Consider the following 22,020-nt stretch of genomic DNA (forward strand, 5'->3'; position numbering starts at 1 on the left):
TTATGGGTAGAACGCATACTTTTTCGCAGGGCAATGGGAAGGTCAGACTCAGGTGTCAAAGCCGGAGGAGACAGAGTAGTTGGCACTTGATTGGAGTCACATGGTGGTGGTTGTGATTGGTTTCGGCGACTATAAAGCTGAAGAGGTGGTGGAGGAGAAGCTAACTGTGGAGCAAGAACCGATGGTGAAGAAGACACAGTAAGAGGGTCACAAATAATAGGAACATGAAAGGTACTAGGAGAGGTTTCAGGATTGGATGAAGTTAGAGGTGAAGATTGACTCTTAAAATAAAGGGAGAACTCATCAAAGGTGACATCTGCAGACACAAAATAATGGTTAAGAAAAGGAGAAAAACATTTGTATCCTTTTTGTGATCTTGTAAACCCTAAGAAAACACAGTTATGTGATCTAGGAGAAAGCTTGTCAAGACCAGGACTGAAATTACGAACAAAACATGTAGACCCGAAAATTCTTAGAGGTAAGGGATGAAAAAGTTCATGAGGGAATAAAATGGAATGAGGTATGTTATTCTTTAGAACCGAAGAAGGCATACGATTAATGAGATAACAAGAAGTAAGAATAACATCAACCCAAAAATGTTCAGGAACCTCTCCATGAATTAAAAGAGTGAGTTGTTTCAATAAGATGTCTATTTTTACGTTTAGCTACACCATTTTTTTGAGGGGTATAAGCACAAGAAATTTTATGCAGAATACCGTGAGAACCCATAAATTGTTTAAAAGAATGAGAAAGATATTCAAAGGCCATTATCACTGCGCAAAACTCTAATAGAAACACCGAACTGAGTTTTAATTTTGTTGAGAATAAAGAAGATAGGGATTGAGATTAATCTCCCTTGTGTATAAACCACACATAGGGTAATCTATTTATAATAGAGAGGTACAAGTAAAAAGAGTAACTGAAAATAAAAAGATTAAATAGAAGATATTGTTTGATATTGTGGTTATCAATATCTAACAATATCTTAATAATATCAAACTATATCTAACAAATTTCATTAGAAAAAGATTGAAAGATATGGAATAATTTCGAACTATGTTTCATCAAAAATAACCAAGTACATCTGGAATAATCATTAATGAAAGTAACAAAGTATTGAAAACCTAAAGTAGACTTAACGCGGCTAGGACTCCAAATGTCACAGTGAACCAAGGCAAAAGGGGATAGGATACATGTTAAAGAAGAGAGAAAGAAGAGAGAGATACATATTTTTAAGATTCAAACGAAATCTATGAGCTAAAACCCAAAGGTAGGCTTACTAGAAAACCAATGAATAGTGTAGTACATTTTTAAATTGAAATGCATAATTTTTTTCCGATATTATTCCACATGTTTGATTCTATGTTAATTTTTGCTTATAGTTTCTGAACTCATTTAATAGGAGAATTCAAGAGATTGTTGTTTACTGGTTTTTAATTTATATTTAATTATTCTTATTGTAGGTCTGGAAAAAGTTCACCCAGTTTGAGCAAACCTATGGGGATCTTGCGAGCATGCTGAAGGTTTCTTCAAATATATCATTATATAGTATTCTCCTTGCCATCACAAATTTTTTCTTCAATGTCTGTCTCATGTGCATGATTAGTGTTGAAATAAAAGAAAGAAAAACATAACATAAATCCTTAATATGTATTGAGCACGTACGGTTATGCATTTATAAATAGATGGGAATAAGCATTTTACATGTAATAATTAGTGTTGAATATAATGAAAATAGGATTTGAAATTAATCTCCTATGTGTATAAACCACAAATAGGGTAATCTATTTATAATAGAGAGATGTACAATTAAAAAAAGTAACTAAAAATAAATAGAGTAAATAGAAGATATTGTTTGATGTTGTGATCAACAATATCTAACAATATCTTAACAATATCAAACAATATCTAACAATTAGGATTTTCCAATTGTTGCACTTGAGACTGAGACTTTAAAATATGAGTAGTGGACCACAGTACCACTCTCTTCCTCTTGTATTTATAGTGAAGCAAGCACGTACATATGAAAAGATATGAAAAGACTACTCTAAGATACTAGGCATGATTACATGCAATAGTAGATATGGCAGTAGGTAGTTTCCCACACTCAACACCCTACACATAGGGTTAATGATACAATAGGTATAGGTAATAATTCTAACACTCCCCCTCAAGCTGGAGCATACAAATTGTATGAACCAAGCTTGGAACAAATGAACTCAATCCGAGGTCCCCTTAATGACTTGGTCAACACATCTGCAAGTTGGTCATTTGACCCAACGAACTCAGTACAAATTTCCTTGGTCATCAATTTTTCTCGGACAAAGTGGCAGTCAATTTCTATGTGTTTAGTTCTCTCATGAAACACTGGATTTGATGCAATGTGGAGAGCAGCCTGGTTGTCACAATACATCTTCATGGTCTGAATTTCACAGAAGTTAAGCTCTCGAAGAAATTGCTTTACCCATATGAGTTCACACGTGAGAGACGCCATTGCCCGATATTCAGCTTCAGCGGTGGATCGAGCCACTACATTTTGCTTCTTACTTTTCCAAGAGATAACATTTCCTCCAAGGAGGACACAATATCCCGTAGTAGAGCGTCTGTCAATAGGAGAGCCTGCCCAATCAGCATCACAGTACCCAGAGATTTGAACATTGCCTTTATCTTCATATAGCAAACCTTGTCCTGGAGCCTTCTTGAGGTACCTTAAAATACGGATGATGGCATTCCAATGTCCAAGACATGGAGTCTGCATAAGCTGGCTAACAATTCCAACTGCGAAAGATAGATCAGGCCTCATAATAGTGAGATAAATTAACTTTCCAACGAGCCTCCTATATCTCTCTGGATCGGAGAATAATTCGCCTTCTACTGTTGTTAACTTCTGATTCGGGTCCATAGGACTCTCTACTGGTCTGCAGTCAATCATACCTGTTTCTTGTAATATATCAAGAGCATATTTCCTTTGAGAGATTACAACTCCATCTTTTGACTGAGCTACTTCAATGCCCAAGAAGTATTTGAGGCTTCCGAGATCCTTGGTTTGAAAATGTTTACACAGGTGCTCCTTCAGTTGAGATATTCCAGTAGTATCATTTCCTGTAATAACAATATCATCAACATATACTATTAGGTAGACACATTTCCCAGGAGAGGTATGTTTGTAAAAGACTGAGTGATCTGCCTCACTGCGTCTTAACCCAAATTTCTGAACAATGGAGCTGAATTTTCCAAACCAAGCTCGTGGTGATTGTTTGAGGCCATATAAAGATCGATGCAATTTGCATACCATACCAGACTCCCCCTGAGCAACAAATCCAGGAGGTTGCTCCATGTAAACTTCCTCCTCAAGATCACCATGAAGGAAGGCATTTTTGATATCCAATTGATGAAGAGGCCAGTGACGAATTGCTGCCATTGCAAAGAAGAGGCGAATAGTAGTCATCTTGGCCACGGGAGAGAAGGTGTCACAATAGTCAAGGCCATAAACCTGAGTGTACCCTTTTGCAACCAATCGGGCTTTGAGTCGATCAACCTGACCATCAGGGCCAACTTTAATTGCATACACCCATCGACAACCAACAGCCTTCTTACCCAAAGGGAGGGGCACGAGCTCCCAAGTATGATTGCTTTCAAGAGCCTGCATCTCTGCAATCATGGCTTGTCGCCATCCAGGATGATCAAGTGCTTCATTCACATTTTTGGGAATAACAACAGAAGACACTGAGGATAAAAGTGAACAATAGGAAGGCGATAATCGGTGATAGCTAAGAAAATTATAAATGGGATGTGGATTTCGAGAGGAACGAGTACCTTTTCTGAGAGCAATGGGCCAACCTGAATCACCTTCATCAGGAGTCGTGGGATCAAGAGACGAGGGAGAAGAATCTGAAGTAGGGGATTCACCATGTTCTTGAACAACTGGACTATTCGTCGGCGTCCTGTGTTGGAGAGAGTCAATAGGTGGAGATGATGGCTCAGGAGGACTTTGGTCGAGACTTGGAGGGACAGGGACATTGGAAATATTGTACTCAACCACGGGAATAGGAAGGACCTGCTGGATGACATGGACATCTTGAACAGATGGAGAGAAGTAAGGGGTCTGTTCAAAAAATGTAACATTGGCAGACATGTAATATTTCTTGGTTTCAGGAGAGTAACATCGATACCCTTTTTGAAGTCGTGAATAGCCCAAGAAAACACATTTGAGAGAGCGAGCAGAAAGCTTGTCTAACCCGGGAGACATGTCATGAACAAAACATACACAACCAAAAACTCTAGGAGAAGTGTGAAAGAGAGGATTGTCTGGAAACAGAATGGAGAAAGGGACCTTATGATTGAGAGAGGAAGATGGCATCCGATTAATAAGAAAACCTGCAGTTAAGATGGCATCTCCCCAGTGATGGACAGGAACGTTGGCACTAAGCAAAAGGGTACGAGCAGTTTCAACTAAGTGTCGATTTTTTCTTTCTGCTATACCATTTTGTTGTGGCGTATGAGGACAAGTAGACTGGTGCAGGATACCATGGGAACTCAAAACATTAGAAAGAGCAGACGAAAAATACTCTTTGGCATTGTCACTTCTTAAGATTTTAATTACTTGACCAAATTGATTCTTGATTTCATTCAAAAAGGATGTGAAGAGGGATAATAATTCAGAACGATCTTTCATAAGATAAACCCAAGTACATCTCGAATATTCATCAATGAAAGTAACAAAATACCTAAAGCCAAAAGATGAGACACGACTAGGTCCCCAGATATCGGAATGGATGACAGAAAAACTAGAAGTACACTTTGATTGAGATCTTTTAGGAAAGGTAGATCTAACATGTTTTCCTAGTTGACATGACTCACATTCTAAAGTCTGGAGACGACTAAGTTCAGGAAACATTTTCTTTAACTTGGACAGGTGAGGGTGACCAAGCCGATCATGTAACATTTTAGGATTGGGGGCTGCAACACAGGACACACGTGGACGAGATCCAAAATGGTATAATCCGCCCGCTTCATATCCTTCTCCAATCGGTCTCCCCGAGCCACGCTCCTGTATAACAAAAGATTTGTCATCGAAGGTTACAGAGCAATTCAATGTTTTGGTTAACTGACTTAAGGAAATTAAATTGAAAGGACAATTAGGGACAAAAAGGACAGATTTTAGATTTAAGGACGGAGATAAGATGGCTTGACCGACTCCCTTTGAGGATGTTTTAGAACCATTTGCGAGGGTTATAAAATGAGATTTTTCTTGGAATGAAATGGTTGAGAACAAGGAGGTATTACCAGAAATGTGATCAGAAGCACCAGAGTCAATTACCCATGAATTGTGACCTTCCATGGATTGAGAGATGCAAACAGTTGATGTACTTGGAGCTTGAGATGACTGTGCCAAGCTGTTGGATTTGAGGCGTAGGTACTCTTGATACTCGTCCTCAGTGAACTTGGAGTCAGTAGTCTCTGCCTGGGAGACATTGGCTGTTTTGGCAGGAAATCCATATAAAGTGTAGCAGTTTTCTTGGGTATGACCCATCCTTTTACAATATGTACACTGAGGACGCCCACGACCTCCACGTCCACCCCCTCTAGTTCCACGACCTCCTCTTCCTCGGGTGGCAACCATGACAGATGGTTCCATTACAGCAAGAGTTTCTGGAGTTTGAAGAGTTGGAACACGTATCATGCGGGAGATCAAAGTTTCCATGGAAGGAACCTCATGAGAGGTCAAAAGCTGATCTCGGATATGATTAAAGTCTGGGTGTATAGCGCGGAGGATCATTACCATATAGTACTTGTCAAGCTTTTTCTTCATTTCATCTAGAGAGTCGACTTCCAAGAACATTCGAAGTTCTTCCACAGCAGCTTGAGCGTCATTCATGAATGACATCATATCATGGTTAGTCATTTTCATAGATGCCAACTTGTTCGCCGAATCATAGAGGCGTTGAATATCATTTGCATAGATATTCTGAGTTCGCTTCCAAAACGAGTGGCAAGTTTTGAAGGCCCGTAGGGACATCAAAAGTCGTGGTTCCACCGATTGCCACAATAGAGCACATAGTTGGAAATCCGCTTGTTTCCACTGTTCAGCTTTTTCAGACGGTACGTGGCTGCCATCTTTCTCAAGGTGTTCGTGGTGTCCTTGACCGAGAAACCACATCTCGACGGCAGCGGACCAAGATAAGTAATTTTGGCCATTTAGTTTCTCGGACGTAATGCAGGGGCTTCCAGAGAATGAAATAGCACTCCCAGTTCCTCCAGTGGCCATGATAAAGAGAAAGGATCTCGAAAACAGTAAAACAGTGACGAAAACAGTGAAACAGTGACAATTTTCGACTTCGAAAGGGACGATTTCCACAAGAGGTGCTACTGAACTTCACCGGAACAGAGATTTGATGGTCAAAACGGATAGAGGAGGCTCCGGCGACGGCGACGGAGGTGGCGCGACGACGAACTGGCGACGGGAAGGCGGCGCGTGAGCGGCACGCGCCTGCCTGTAGCGAACAGAGAAGACGCGCGTGGAGGCGCGTGGCGACGGCGCTGCCTGCGACACCGGCGGGGTTGGCTGTCGCGCGGAGAGGCGGTTCAGATCCGGTGGTTTCCGGACGGAACTGCGTCGGTGGACGGCGGCGGACGGCGGCGGACGGTGGCGGACAGCGGCGGAGGACGCAGACAGTGGCGAGAAGTTGTTTGACAGTGTTGGGTAGTTCAGAAACGAGGTTAACCGAACTTAGACAGCCGCGGACAGCGGCGGTGACTAACGGCGATCAACCGCGGACAGCGGTGACGGACCAGCTGAGACAGAAACCAGAGCGGGATCGACCCGCTCTGATACCAACTTGAGACTGAGACTTTAAAATATGAGTAGTGGACCACAGTACCACTCTCTTCCTCTTGTATTTATAGTGAAGCAAGCACGTACATATGAAAAGATATGAAAAGACTACTCTAAGATACTAGGGATGATTACATGCAATAGTAGATATGGCAGTAGGTAGTTTCCCACACTCAACACCCTACACATAGGGTTAATGATACAATAGGTATAGGTAATAATTCTAACAGTTGCTACCTAGTAACCCCTAATCATTTAAAAGTGTTGAGAAGAAAGAAAATAGGGTTTGATATTTATCTCCCTTGTGTATAAACCATACATAGGGTAATCTATTTATAATAGAGAGAACTACAATTAAAAAGAGTAACTAAAAATAAATAGAGTAAATATATTGTTTGATATTGTGATTAACAATATCTTAATAATATCAAATAATATCTAAACAATATCTTACAAAAAGAATAACCTTGAACGAAATGCATACTTTGTTACCTTTGTTAATGGATTGACAATTAGCAGACATTAACCCATCAGGCTTTAGAAAAGGGCTAGAGACCATTTGAAAGAATGAAAGTAGCTGTTTTTTTCTTTTCTATCTTTTCCAAATCAATGCTATGACTGGGACTAACAAAACTTTTTTGCCAATGTGTAACAATGTAGACTTTGGTTCTGATATTTCTAGAAATAAGTTCTTGAGGGTGGGAAGAAAATGCTTTTAAAATCATGTCCATGATATGTACCTTTTCTAAAAAATTCTGATGAGTGTACTTTTGTATTTGTTTATGACTGTAGAATGGACTAAACATGGTAGGGCAGTAATCAGCCTGTAATTTATGATTTATCCTTGTCAAATTATATAGGTTGAGCAAAGAAGGAAAGAAGCACTTTCTGGAGCTGAAGATGGAACAACATTAGAGAGTTCCCTGCAAGACATTGTATCACGGTACAGTTTCATGGATTTGTGGCCGTGCTCTTCTAATGATCTTGATCATTTAACTCGGCAAGAGGTACAATTCACTTATATATTTTTTGGGATAAATAATGTCCTTGCGGTCAGGAACTTACTCTCCAATAAGCTTAAGACGTTTGATGAAGACTCACAAATGGTTTTTATATCTAATATGGCTCATCACTCAAACACCTTTTAAGCTTTAAGGTAGACAATACCTAGGCCCACCATATACTGTGTGGAAATTCAACCTTTACTAATAATGCATCAAGAATCAAGCTCTTGATCTCTGTCTTAGAGGCTTTGATACCATACCTGGAACAAATTATCCCACAAGACTTAAGTTGTTATGTGAAGGCTGACTGATAAATTTTTATTTAGAACTTGTCATTGGCTGTGCCTTTTTACCTTTGGTTGTGCCTATTTAGTAAATGGTCTGGAGGAATTATTAAGTATCTAGATACAAATGCGAATTTTGGACTAAAGCATTTGAATAAGGGATGTTTGTGTTCAAATGCCTAATGAGTTTAATAAAATTAAAGAGAATATTCTCTATAACATACTAGTTTTTAATGTGTTCTGATCTTAGGCTTCTCTCGCCATATTGGAAAATCCTGAAAGCTAGCTCATGAGATGAGGGTTTTTCCCTATCCACATTCTTTTGGTCATATTGGTAGTCAATGTTAGATATACCAATATTATGAAACCAGGACTAGTCTATGATTGTACTCGCATGTTGCACATTGTTAACAAGGGAAATTGATCGACCTTCGCATTTTAATGACAGTGCTTTGATCCTTTCAAATTGAACCAACCTGTTGAACTCTATCCCTATATTAATATTGTGCATATCATCAAAGACGTCAAATCATGAATCACTGAGTCATTTAATAAAAGTGCTTTGATCCCTTCATATTGAACCAACCTGTTGGACTCTATGATCATCTAGGACACAAATCATGAATCACTATGTCAAAATATTAAATCTTGAATTGTTAATTGTAGGGTTAAAATATTGAAAAGTAACTCAGTCATCACATAAATGATGTTGAGTAACAATGTTAAATTAGGTATTTACAAAAGAACTTATTATATGTCTTTCAAAACAAAATCATGCATGAATGACTGTGTGAAGCTTCTATATCAGAGAACTGAAAACAGAGTGAAATTCTGTGGTGTAGTGAACAGAATTAGTGATGAAACTGTGAACCCCTTACTTTAGAGGAATGAATAAAAGTAGAACATCGGGATATTAAGTATTTAATTATACTCCTTCAATTTCTTTTTTGTATTTTAAGCGTCTATAACTTTTCAATTTCTTTTACTGAAATGGTTAATAAAAATTAATGAAAAGCTAAATTTTGTAATTTGTATTGTGATGTGAAATCACAATTGACTTACAATTCATCCCAGGATACAACTTCATTGGCTTGCCCAGTCGTTGCAATTTGTGTAATATGGAGATTGCAAATGATTAAATTTTATTATGATGATTGTATTAGTCGTCATCAAACCTACTTGTTTTCCAAAATTAGCCTGCCTCTCTTGAAATTGTTCTGTGTTAGTGTTCTATACAGTAATTCATTTTCATTTCTATCTCTTCAGTGGCTTACCAAAAATATCAATAAGAAAGTGGAGAAGTATATTTTGGCTAATGGGACGATTGTTACAGGTACTGATTATATTCATTCAAACATTTGGTTTTTACATATATATGGTGAATACTATATGATAGTGCAGATAAAACATCTATGGCAAACATTTCAACTACATCCCCAAAGATCGTTTATCCCGATACTTCAAAGATGGTGATCTATGATCCAAAGCATACACTTGGTACATCCTCCTATTCAAATTTTGATTACTTTTTCGTAATAAACCTTTTATAAAGTTACAGGAATGATGTGGGTTTAATCCCACCCACACATACTCACATATATATATATATATATATATATATATATGTGTGTGTGTGTGTGTGTGTGTGTGTGTGTATGTATGTATGCAAGGTTGTCAAATTCAAGAGTTTACGTAAACTTGTGAGAGTCCGGTGAACTCGGATCGTAAACTCGAATTGTAAAATCGTAAGAGTTTACTTTAAAAAAAAAATATTAAAATATTTATAAATAATATAATAAAATATTCTTATATGATATTATAAATAAACTTTTATATTGAAATATTATTAATATTATTAATTGTTAGTCATATTGTATTTTTAAATAATTTTTATATTATTTTAACTATTTTTTACAATAAATTTAATTAATTATTCATATCATATTCAATATTTAATATAATACAAAAATGTCTCTTAACTTTTTGTATGCAAATGTTTGAGCCCAATGATTTTGAGACCTAAAACCCAGCAGAAACCCTACAAAATTTATCTTCCATGATGACTCCTTACTAACGCAGCCAAGTTATGAGCAAGTGCAGCAGGAAGGTCGCAGACATGATTAACCATGATCGTGAGTACCCACAAAGGCGAGCTCCCACAAGAAAGAGTCCAACATGTACATAATGGAGAGTGCTTTAGAAGAAGGAATGAAGAAGGGGCTGAATCAGAAAACACTCATACCCTAATACCAAAGAGTTTTTTCCACATATGCGTTCCAAAAGACCGTTTTTGTTTGAATGTTTTTTCTTATTGAACTCGCTAAATCGTTCCAAACTCGCAAGTTTGACCGAGTGAACCAAATCTACATTCAATTTTACTGAGTTCACTCGAAAGCAAACTCATTCACTCGAGTGAGAAACGAGTTTGCTTTCGAGTTAACTCGGAAGCCATGAGTAGGAACATAAACTTGTCCGAGTTAATGAGTTAACTCACAAGTTTGATAACCGTGTATGTATAAACGAGTTTGATAACCGTATATGTTAGTATGGTGAATGTATAAGATAATTTCTATTATTTTGTTCAGTTGCCATACTGTTGCTATATTGTTTCGTACAATTGTTAGTTAATGGTATTATAAACAAAAACGTGACTCCTATAAATACTCAGCTTGTACACCTTCACCATTAAGTCAATGGTAAGAAATCCAGTCTCTTGTTTGACGCTTCTACACGTCGCGCTCTTCTTTGTTTGAAGAGCGTTGGTTCTATTTATTCCTTGTTGTTCGACACTTCCACTAGTTCTGATATGTTGATTGTGTCTTGTCTACATCCGATTGTCGCTTTTTCGTGGTCAACCGTTGTGATCTGTTTCAATCGCAGGCGTTCTCTTTTCTCCAGCTCATCTTCTCTTCTCGAGCAGTTCAATCGGTGGTTTTGATCTTCGTTGTTTCATTGGCAACTTCGTCTTCTCTCTTTTGACGGTTCTTCGACTCTTTGTTCTGCATCAGCGCTGCTCTTTGATTGGTGACTGTGTTCTTCCCTCGCACTCCTCTGCTAAGTAGGTTTCATTGGAGACTTTCTTTGTCGCTATGTCATCAGCAAGGCGACTTTGTCTTCTCCTTTCTGATAGTGGTTCGCCTCTTTGTTGTGCTTTGATTTGTCTTGATTCACGTGCTTTGTTCGTTTACGTGCTTTTTTTATTCGTCATGGCTTCCCTGCCGTTTCCTAATTCGATTGCTGGGAAATTAGATGATTCAAATTATTTACAATGGAGACAATATGTTGAACCTATTATTAAGTCACACAAGTTACAGAGGCTTGTTAATCATTTTGTTCCTTCTTGTTTTCTCATTGAAAGTGAACACATCACTTTCGCATATTCAATTAAATAGGTCTGACTATTTCATATCCCTAGTGGAGTCACCATCTATCGCAACCTAAATTGCGACGGGACAACGAACTTAAAAATAAATTAATTTGAAAAAAAAGATTTGAAGTCGCCACCATAGTTTATTCTGGAAAACTATGGAAAACCATAAAAATACTATAAATTATGCGAAAACCAAATTTAGGGTTCGAGAGTCGGTTACGCATAAGGAAGGTATTAGCACCCTACAACGACCACCCAAAGGCGGTACTTTTAATTAAATTTGCAAAAGAGATGTGTTTATTTCATAATATTTATTTTTCCCAAAAATAAGGAAATAAATTGAACAAATATATATTTTTAGTGAAAGGGACCCGACAAGGGTTAAAACCTTGGTCCTACGTAGTTCTTTATAAAACTATTTGAAAATGATTTGGAAAACCTTTTGATTTTTGGGAAGTGCACCTGACAAGGACTTGTTCTGCTCCTACGTATCTCTATTCACAATGGAGAATCAAGGATCACCCTTCCCTACAGTTGTCTCATTCTAAGCCTGCCTTTGTCAAACAAGCCTACACTGACCTAATTTGGAAGGCTGCTATGTAGTAGGAGTATGATGCTTTGTTAAGTCAGAAAACATGGAATCTAGTTTCTCTGCCACATGGGTGACAAGTTGTTGGTTGTAAATGGGTGTTTAGAGTCAAGTAAAATGCAGATGGCTTTATAAACAAGTACAAGGCCTGTTTAGTTGCTAAAGGATTTCATCAAGTTCATGGTTTTTATTTTCATGAAACATTTTAACCCGTAGTTACGCCGGTCACTATTCACATTATTCTTACTATTGCTATTTCTAGTGGGTGGAAATTGTTTCAGCTTGATGTTAATAATGGTTTCCTCAATGGACTTTTGGATGAAACTGTGTACATGCAGCAAACCCTAGGATTTTTTGTTCCTAACAAGTCCTTGGTTTATAAGCTAAATAAAGCTGTTTATGGGCTTAAACAAGCTCCAAGACAGCTACAAACAACTCTACATCATCTTGGGTTTTTTACCAGCACTTGTGACACATCTTTGTTCATTTTTCAGTGTGGGTAGGACATCATTTATCTTCTTGTTTATGTTGACGACATTATTATTTTTCGCAGCACCTTAAATCTAATTTAGATAGTTACTACTCAGCTTCATGCCACCTTTTCTCTTAAACAGCTTGGTCAGTTAGACTATTTTCTTGGTCTTGAGGTCAAACATTTAGTTGATGACTCTCTTCTTATGACTCAAACGGAGTATATTCATGACTTATTCATGACTTATTCATAAAACTCACGTGGCAGAAGCTCATGCCATCTCTTCTCCAATGCTCTCCACCTATAAACTATCCAAACAAGGCGCTGATCTCTTCTCAGATCCTACTGTAAGGCCCACTTATATTCTAACCCTTTATTTTAAGGACTGCCCCCAAAGTCTAATGGGCCTAAGGGCTGACCCATAGGGTGTTCAAGACTCCTAAGGCAGCCAAACCCCTCTCACTTTTGCCTTTTTTGCAAAAACAGTGTCTCACTTCTCTCTTTTGTTCCCTCACAGAACCTCTGCTAGGGTTTAGCCCTTAGCCCTCTTCAAGCTAGCTCAAACCAGATTTTCTACTCCACGTAAGTCGATTCCAACTCATGCTCTTTCTCCATTCAGTTCAATCTTCGTAGTTCCAACTAGGGTTTGTCGTAGTGAACTCGCTTTAAACTAGTTCCACTGTTTTTCAGCTCTCAAAGCTACTCCTTGAGCCTAAGCGAAAGGAGCTCGCCTGAGCGAGAGTCCCTCTCGCCTAAGGGAAACTTTTTTGCCTGAGCAAGAAGCTGGGCGAGAATGTGGCTTGCTCTGTTGTTTCTCTGTTCTCAAATGTTGACCCTATGTTTGTATTGATCTTGCTTTTAAAGTATTAATTGGGTGATTATGTATGAATGAGATAATCTATAGTCTGCGATGGATGAGTTTAACATGATTTAGGCATGCTACATGTATGGTTGGCTTCATGGATTGAGAATAATGAGTTGGTATGGATTTGATATGGAATATGAATGAGAATTGGTAATAAAGGTTGGCATAAGACTTATATGCGTGATAAGTATTACTTGGTTGGTGGAATATGATTCGTATGTGGTTAGGACGTAATTCCATGAGCCTCTAGGTGAGACTTTATGATGGTGCCTTAGTTGGTCGGGACGTAATTCCATGACCCCTGTTAGTAGGAGTTCATGGTGGTGTCCCATCTATATAATTTAGTAAGGATTCAAGGTAAAATTGCATCCTGACACTCTAAGGAGTCAGTTAGTCTCACATAGAGCGGACTGACTCTTGTGGTGAGAATAGCAGGAGGCCTAAAACTTATTAAGGGCTAACCTTGTGTGTGGGGTTGAGACATTGTAAGACTTGGCTCGGGGGTGAGCAGCTCGATAGAGTAGGGAATACCACCACAAGTGCAAGCATCTGCTGAATCCGACTAAATTATATGTATCCGGATGAGTCGTGTTTGAGTCCTAGTGTATTGTGTGCAAGTCATAACATGATTGGCTGATATATATACCTATTGAAATATGAAAGTTGTGTGTGACAGTATGATGAACTATTTTCTACTCTAGCTTACCCTTTTGCTCGTTTGTTGTACGTTCTGTTTGTGTGGTTTTCTCTTTTTGCGATGATCATCAATTTATGTGAGTAGATGCGAGAACTCCCCGTGGTCAATAGGGAAACGGTGACTCCGCTGCTTAGCATCTCTAGGATGGACTCTAGTTTTCTTTTAGGGGTAAGGCCCATGTATTGGCTTACCTTGGGATTTATTTGATTTACTGTCACCCTCTTATTTCACTTTGTATTTGGCATCGTGGTGTGCCTAGTTTTTCTTTTGTCTTCTTTTGAACAACTGTATGGAGTGAGGTTTATAGTCCAAGACCGTGCTATTATATTATTCTGTGTGACGCCTCTTTAATTAGGGTCATTAATTAAATGGGTTGTTACACCTACACTCTATAGATCCATAGTTGGAGCTCTCCAGTATGCTACTTTTACTAGACTAGAAATTAGCTTTGTTGTCAACAAAGTATGTCAATTCATGGCTAATCCTCTAGACTCTCATTGGGTTGTGGCTAATCCTCTAGACTTTGTTCCATGGGCTTCATTTTCAGCCTACTCTATTGTCTTAGCCGGTCTCCCTAACAACATTTTGTGATGCTAACTGGGCCTCTGATGTGGATGATCGTCTCTCTATTTCAAGCGCTACTATATTTCTTGGCCCAAATTTAATTTCTTGGTGATCTCGTAAACAAAAGGTTATAGCTTGTTCCAGCACCGAGGCTGAGTATCGCAGCTTAGTTCAATCTTCTACTGAGCTTACGTGGATTTCTAAACTTCTCATAGAGTTGTGTGTCTCCTTTACCACACCCACTCTATTTTTGTGATAATCAAAGTGTTGTCTCCATTGCCCATAATCCTATTTTTCATCATCGCACTAAGCACATGGTGATAGATGTGTTCTTTGTGCGTGAGAAGATTTTGGCTCAACTGCTCTTCATTCTACATATTCCAGCTCTTGATCAACATGCAAACATTCTCACTAAGTCCCTCTCTTCAAATCGTTTGGTTGTTCTTCATGACAAACTCGTGAAGAATTTTTGTGATGATTCTTCCCATGGAGTTTGAGGGGGGCTGTTAGTATAGTGAATGTATAAGATAGTTTCTATTCTTTTATACAACTGTCATACTCATGATGTATTATTTTGTACAACTATCAGTTTCTGGTATTATAAACAGAAACGTGACTCCTATAAATACTCAGCTTGTACACCTTTACCATTAAGTCAATAATAAGAAATTCTCTCTCTCTCTCTCCCTCCCTCTATATATATATATATATATATATATATATCATAATTTAGGGTAGAATTGTTCAATTTATTATTCTGAGAATACAATTCCTATATACAAGGATAAAAACCTATTTTAGGAAGTATAATAATAGCACGTATACAATCAAATCCCTATGATTCAGGGATACTATCTTACACTGTAATTATCACATGCTAAATAAGGAAATAATAAAACACAAATCCTGACAGAATTAATACAAATAATAAAACATTCTAACACTCCCTCTCAAGCTGGTGAATAAGTATTTTCCATTCCTAGCTTGGAATCAATACTCTCAAAATTGTTGTTGTTAAGCCCCTTCGTTAGAATATCTGCAAAGTTTTCTTGTGAGGAGACATATGGAGTGCAGTTCAGACCACTGTCTAACTTTTCTTTGATAAAATGACTGTCAACCTCAATCTGTTTGGTTCTATCATGTTGCCCTTGGTTCATCCAATTTTATCCTTAAGTCTTCCAAGATGATCTCTAGCAAGAGTAGTTCACATATCCCTTGTGCCATTGCCCTAAACTCTGCTTCAGCACTGATTTGGCTACCTTGTTCTGTTTTTTACTCTTCCAAGTCACAAGATTCCCTCCAAGGAAAGTGAAATATCCCATAGTTGACCTCGTATCCACAATTGACCCTACATAGTCTGCATCTGTATATGCTTCCAGACTCACATTCCCATTTCGTTTAAACAAAATTCCTCTGCCTGGAGTTCCCTTCAAATATTGCACAATTCTTAGTGCAGCTTGTAAGTGAACCTCTTCGGTTGATGCATGAACTGGCTAACTAGACTCACAACGAATGCAACATCAGGTCTTGTGGGAGATAAATATATCAGTCTACCAACTAGCCTTTGATACATTTCCTTGTCCACTACAGTATCTTCTTGGTGCTTCCCAATTTCATGTTTGGGTCAATTGGTGTACTTGCAGGCTTGCATGCTGTCTTACAAATTTCTTTTAACAAATTAGTGATGTATTTTTGTTGAGATATGAATATTCCCTTTTTAAAATGGGTCACTTCAATTCCCAAAAAATACTTCAATTTTCCCAAGGTCTTAATTTCAAAGTTCTTGGCCAGATGTTGGCCTAACCGTTGTTGCTCATCCTCATCATCACCTGTCACTATAATATCATCCACATAAAACCACTACCATTGTTACTCCCCTTGACTTTGAGTGTTTATTGAACAGAGTGTGGTCTCCTTGACTTTGTTTAAAGCCCAGACCTATCATAACTTTAGAAAACCTTCCAAACCACACTCGTGGTGATTGTTTTAGCCCATACAATATCTTTTTTAGCTTGCAAACAGTGCTGGCAGTTGTTTTTCCACCATATCCAGGGGGCAATTCCATGTAAATCTCTTCTTCAATTACTCCATGAAGGAAGGCATTTTTAACATCAAATTGTTGCAAGTTCCAATCATAATTAGCTGCTAGGGATAATATCATCCTAGCAGTATTTATTTTTGCAACTGGAGCAAATGTTTCCATGTAATCCACTCCATATGTTTGAGTGAATCCTTCAACTACTAACCTTACTTTGTACTTCTCAATGGATCCATCAGTCTTGTATTTTATAGTATATACCCACTTGCACCCTACTGGCTTTTTCCCATTTGGGAGAGCAACCAAATCCCAGCTACTATTATTCTCTAATGCTTCCGTTTTGGCCTTTTAGGCCTCCAATCTTTGGATCTCAAAGTTTAGTCACTTTTGTGTTATATTAAATAAATTCACTCACTTTTGTCTTATATTAAATGTGATATGTATAACTAATTAAATTTATTTTAAAAAACTAGTTAGAAAAGTATAAAAAATATTTAAAAATATATAATATTATCAACTAATAATAATAAATAATAATAGTTCAGTAAAAAAATATAAAACTTTATTTATAATATCATATGATAGTAAATTATTATATTATTTATAAATATTTTCTTATCTAAAGTAAACTAGTTTATGATCTGTGTTTACATAAACTCTCGAGTTTAAAAACCTTGGTGTGTATTTCTGATGTTAGAACATTAACATTGCTTGGTGGAGTTGTCATGCTTATATCAATCATAGGGATTCCTATAAATAAGACAACAAGCTTTGGTGGTGGTCGTGGCAACAGTAGAGACCGTTCCGATGACGAGAATGGTGGAAGCTCCGACAACGGCTTCGTGAAAAGTCCAGCAATTGCTTGAGCAAAGGATTGGTAGTGGCTCTACCATGCGGCAGATGGGGCACGACAACGAAGCCCAGCAATTGCTTGAGCAAAGGTTTGGTAGTGGCTCTACCATGCGGCAGATGGGGCACGACAACAGTTAAAGGAAATGGGTGCACTTCAGGCAACCCTAAAAAGAACTATATCTAAGACGACAAAGAAAAAAATGCACTAACTTGAGAGGATTTTATTCAAAATCGATTCATTTGAAATACTACATTAACCTCAATATATAGAGATCTTTGACCTTAAAGTAATAATTACAAAGAGATCTCTAGAACCTTCTAATAGCTTCTAGCAATTTCTAACAACTTCTAGTAGAACACTTTGTTAGATATTGTTTTATATTGTTAAAATATTGTTAGATATTGTTACTCTTTTTAGTTGTATCTCTCTCTATTATAAATAGATTACCCTATTTGTGATTTATACACAAGGGAGATTAATCTCAATCCCTATTTTCTCTATATTCAACACACTTAATATCCTACTAACATCACTTTAGATTTCTCTTTCATCAGGAAAATCCTTGTCACATGAGTGCAATCATGAATAAAGTGACAGACCATTTAGTGCTAGATGTACTAGAATTTGATGGACATCCTCGTACATCAGAATGAAGCAATTAAAGAGAACATTACAAGGAGAATATGTGGCACGATGAAACTAACATACATCACACTTGAATAACTCAACAATCTCTTTCGAAAATAAAGGAAACACAGACTTAAGAATGTAAAATGACATATGTCCTATATGACAATGGAGAAATGAAATGACAAATCCTCAAAGTATTGTTTCATTTTTCTTTTAATTCAATATTATTTCATTTTCCTCACTGAACAATATGGAAAAAGGTAGCTAGTTAATTTTCCTATATGCTACTACACCTGAACTCATGACTTTGTCTTTATCCAATATCCAGGTGCAGGTGCTGGAACTAATGCATTTGATGAAATTCTGAAAGCTACACCACCTGCCTTGGTAGCATTTTTGGCAAATCTACCAGCCGTTGAAGGTACTTTACAAATTTCTTTTAAATGATTTCTTATCCATTTTACTGTACGTATTTTCTGGAATTTTATGTGATCTGTCATCATTTGTTGAAAAGCCAACTAGGATGAGTTTTACTTCACCAGCCAATATGACGAGGTAGTTTATGTTAATGCTCCTTTTTTTTCTTTGGTTCTTTAATTTATTTCTTCTTTCATCCATATTGTCTATTTCCCTAAGAATATTATTATTACAGAGTTTAAGCAATGCATTTCTGGAGTTTCTGTAACCATGGACCATTTCGTTCTTAGATTGTCAATACATTGTGCTATCTACTGAAACTGCCACTGAAGTTTTTCCTGCAGGATATTATTTGATAAGCTTTGATGAATGTTCCATGAATTCTCTTGGTTTGTGGTTCATAAAATATATAGTTTTGATGGATTATAGAATGTGGAAGCTAAGTGCTTGGTTAAGGAAAAAAATTATATACGAACCTATTTTTCTGGGCTTACCACCACAACTACCTTTGTTTCTTGATTATTTGTATCTGAATGCAGTTGAAAAATATGGTTTGAATTTTCCAGGCCCAACACCAAATGTGGATATTGTGCTATCAATTTGCTTGCAGAGTGATCTACCAACAGGACAAAGTGCAAAAACAGGAATTTCAACACAAGTGCAAACTGGGAAAGCGGGGATTCCATCACAGTTGTCAGCAGGTTATGCTCCTGCTACTAGTGAACTTTCTGGTTCAACCAAGTCTCACCCTGTTCCAAGTGGTGTGTCTTTGAAACCAGGAAGTAATAGACAATATGGGAAAAGGAAGGAATCAGACAGTATGTGCATCATCTATCTAGGATCTTATACTTATAAATACATTATTGTTTGTTCATTTTAATTTATATGTGTGCAATTTACTTATGTAGAGTTGTGTGTATTTGACCCATGCGGTGTGACTATTGGAACATCTCTGCAATATGGAATAACCTTACTCTCAATTTTACTCTCAATTCCAATAATTGAAAATGAAGTTATCTCTAGAAAGTGGGAGGTTTGAATAGAGCTATACAACTGTCATTGCAGACTTTTGCAACCAGGTCTATCAAACACTCATAGGTGGTAGTCCAATAATTTTTCAAATAAGTTCATACAACCTCTCTAAATTCTTTTTCTAACGGGTAAGTGTTAGTGTACTGTTATTACTTGTTAATGTACATCTAATAATTAGTGGTCAACTATGCTGTGGTTGACCATATAGTACAGCTGTACTCTGCGTTTATGTTTTGTAATATAAATATATACATGTACAGTTTCAGCATAAAATTTTTATGATGAACAATCAAAATGTCAAGCCTTCCTAAATATATGTATATGTTCATATTGTAAAAGCGGTTGACTTAGTTGGGGTAGACCTTCTTGCCTTTATTCAATATCCCATAGCATGTTGACATAGTTGGGGTAGACCTTCTTGCCTTTATTCAATATCCCATAGCATGTTGGAAAAACTTGATGTTGAGTTGCTGGTTGACAGTACATGTAAACTCTAAACCACCAATAATACCTAAATTGCATTGTCCTAGTTTTCTAATGTGTGTGTGCTTGTACTCTTAAAGCTTTCTTTATGTTTTTAGTCCAAAGTTAAGTTTCCCTCATCCTGACATTTGTGATTGTAAAAATGTTTAGGGCAAGAGGATGATGATAGTACTACTGTTCAAAGTCAACCACTTCCTCGTGATGCTTTCCGGATACGACAGTATCAGAAAGCTCGAGCCAGCAGTGCTTCTCAAACGGGATCAGTTTCATATGGAAGTGCATTTTCTGGCGATTTATCTGGCAGCACTGGTTGATAAAATATTTTTAAGCATTTATTGGAGGCTTTTTATAAATTTTAAAATACCTTCCATCAGCTCATATATCACTATCTTTTTGCTTATAGCGTTATGCTTAAGTTATGAACATTGTCATGTTTACTAAAGTTATCTGACAATGCAAAAGGACTACAATTTTTGCATGAGTATATCCGCTGCTTTTGGGAGGTTTAATACTTCGAAAAAACATGAACTTGCATGGAAGAATGATTACTTGTCTCTAATTGCTAGAGCAGAGATTGGTCTTCTGAAACTATTTTTCCCGTGTAGGAATGATTTTCCAATATGTCGATATTAGAATTTGTGCCAATTATATATTAATGACAATTTATCTATATTTATTTTATGATCATGATTTGCACCATACTGTAATCTTGTGCGTTACTTTTGACGACGTAGTGTTGGTGTTGATGATATTTTAGCTTTTCTTAATATGATGTTTAAGTGAAGAAAATTTTAAAAAAATTCTCATTAGATATTAAGATAACTAAATGATTGTGTAGATATGAAGGTGCATTTCCAAGAATTTAAAAGACAAAATAGAGTGCAATTAAGCAACATGAAATTGTAAATGGATGAGTAGAGGGCAGGGGTGTGAAACACAAAGCATAAAATAAGCAAAAACGTGAAATGAGTAAAAGATGGAAGAAAAGATAGGGGAAGGGAAGAAGACGTGATCACACACCACTTGGAATACCGAGTCACCCAAGATAGGTAATGTCACCACTTGAGTCTAGAAACTCAAGATAAGACTAGAGAAGAAGACGGTCAAAGAAGAGAGTTATGCTCACAACGTAGTCAAATATATGTATATAAACACTCATTCAACCATCTTACAAGAGGTAGAGGTTTCTTTATATAAGTAATGGGAGGGGTATTTTAGCAAATACACAAAGAAGGACTTCTAGAAGGTATGTGGCCCTAAAAGTGAAAGCCCAAAGGTCACCTAGGAGGCACACTCCTTGTTTTCCAAGTTATTCATGCGAAATTGACCTTCTATATGGTCAACCACGCCTCCTCTTAGGTCTTTTGGTCGCTCCATTCTTCTTGGGCCAAACCCACTCCTCTTCTCCTCTCCAAAGGAGCGTACATCCTAACAAGTGTGTAGTAATATATACTTTTTATCATGAAGTTCATTCACATATTATATATATTTTTCATTTTATCATAACTTTTATACAATTATGTTCAAATAATGCAATTAAATATTTTTTATGTCTCACATTTAAATATTTTTATTCTTTTTTAGTATTTTTATTTATTGTATATTTTTGTTTCACATAAAAATGTTTAACGCTATCCATTTAAGTGTTTAATGACATAAACATTTCATTTACCAACTAATCTAAAAAAAATCTTTTTTACTATATTACTATTAATTTTTTATTCCTTTGAAGAATTCTTTTATTTCGTTAAAACAATTTTCGTATTTATCAACCATTGACTATGTTGATATTTGAAACTTTACTTAGATTTCTAAGGTATTTTTTATTTTATCCTACCCTTAATTATACAATTGTTTTCTTTTGTGCAAATTCATTCAATAGTTTCT

General features: G+C 36.9%; 1 protein-coding gene across 7 annotated transcripts in view; it reads left to right on the forward strand.

The window, feature by feature from the left end:
* LOC114181952 (cleavage stimulation factor subunit 77) overlaps nt 1-20,820 on the forward strand; it is a 45,169-nt gene extending 24,349 nt beyond the window's left edge. For 2 of the 7 annotated variants that reach the window (XM_028068640.1, XM_028068644.1), the window contains 7 exons: nt 1,464-1,523; nt 7,696-7,842; nt 9,390-9,456; nt 9,525-9,620; nt 18,530-18,622; nt 19,185-19,436; nt 20,284-20,820. In XM_028068640.1, coding sequence (XP_027924441.1) covers nt 1,464-1,523; nt 7,696-7,842; nt 9,390-9,456; nt 9,525-9,620; nt 18,530-18,622; nt 19,185-19,436; nt 20,284-20,447 — 879 coding nt within the window. In that variant the 3' untranslated portion in view covers nt 20,448-20,820. The other 5 variants (XM_028068642.1, XM_028068645.1, XM_028068643.1 and 2 more) reach the window with 5 other exon arrangements.
* The last annotated feature ends 1,200 nt before the right edge of the window (nt 20,821-22,020 follow it).

The sequence above is a fragment of the Vigna unguiculata genome, chromosome 4, assembly GCF_004118075.2.
Source record: "Vigna unguiculata cultivar IT97K-499-35 chromosome 4, ASM411807v1, whole genome shotgun sequence".
NCBI classification, from domain to species: Eukaryota; Viridiplantae; Streptophyta; class Magnoliopsida; order Fabales; family Fabaceae; genus Vigna; species Vigna unguiculata.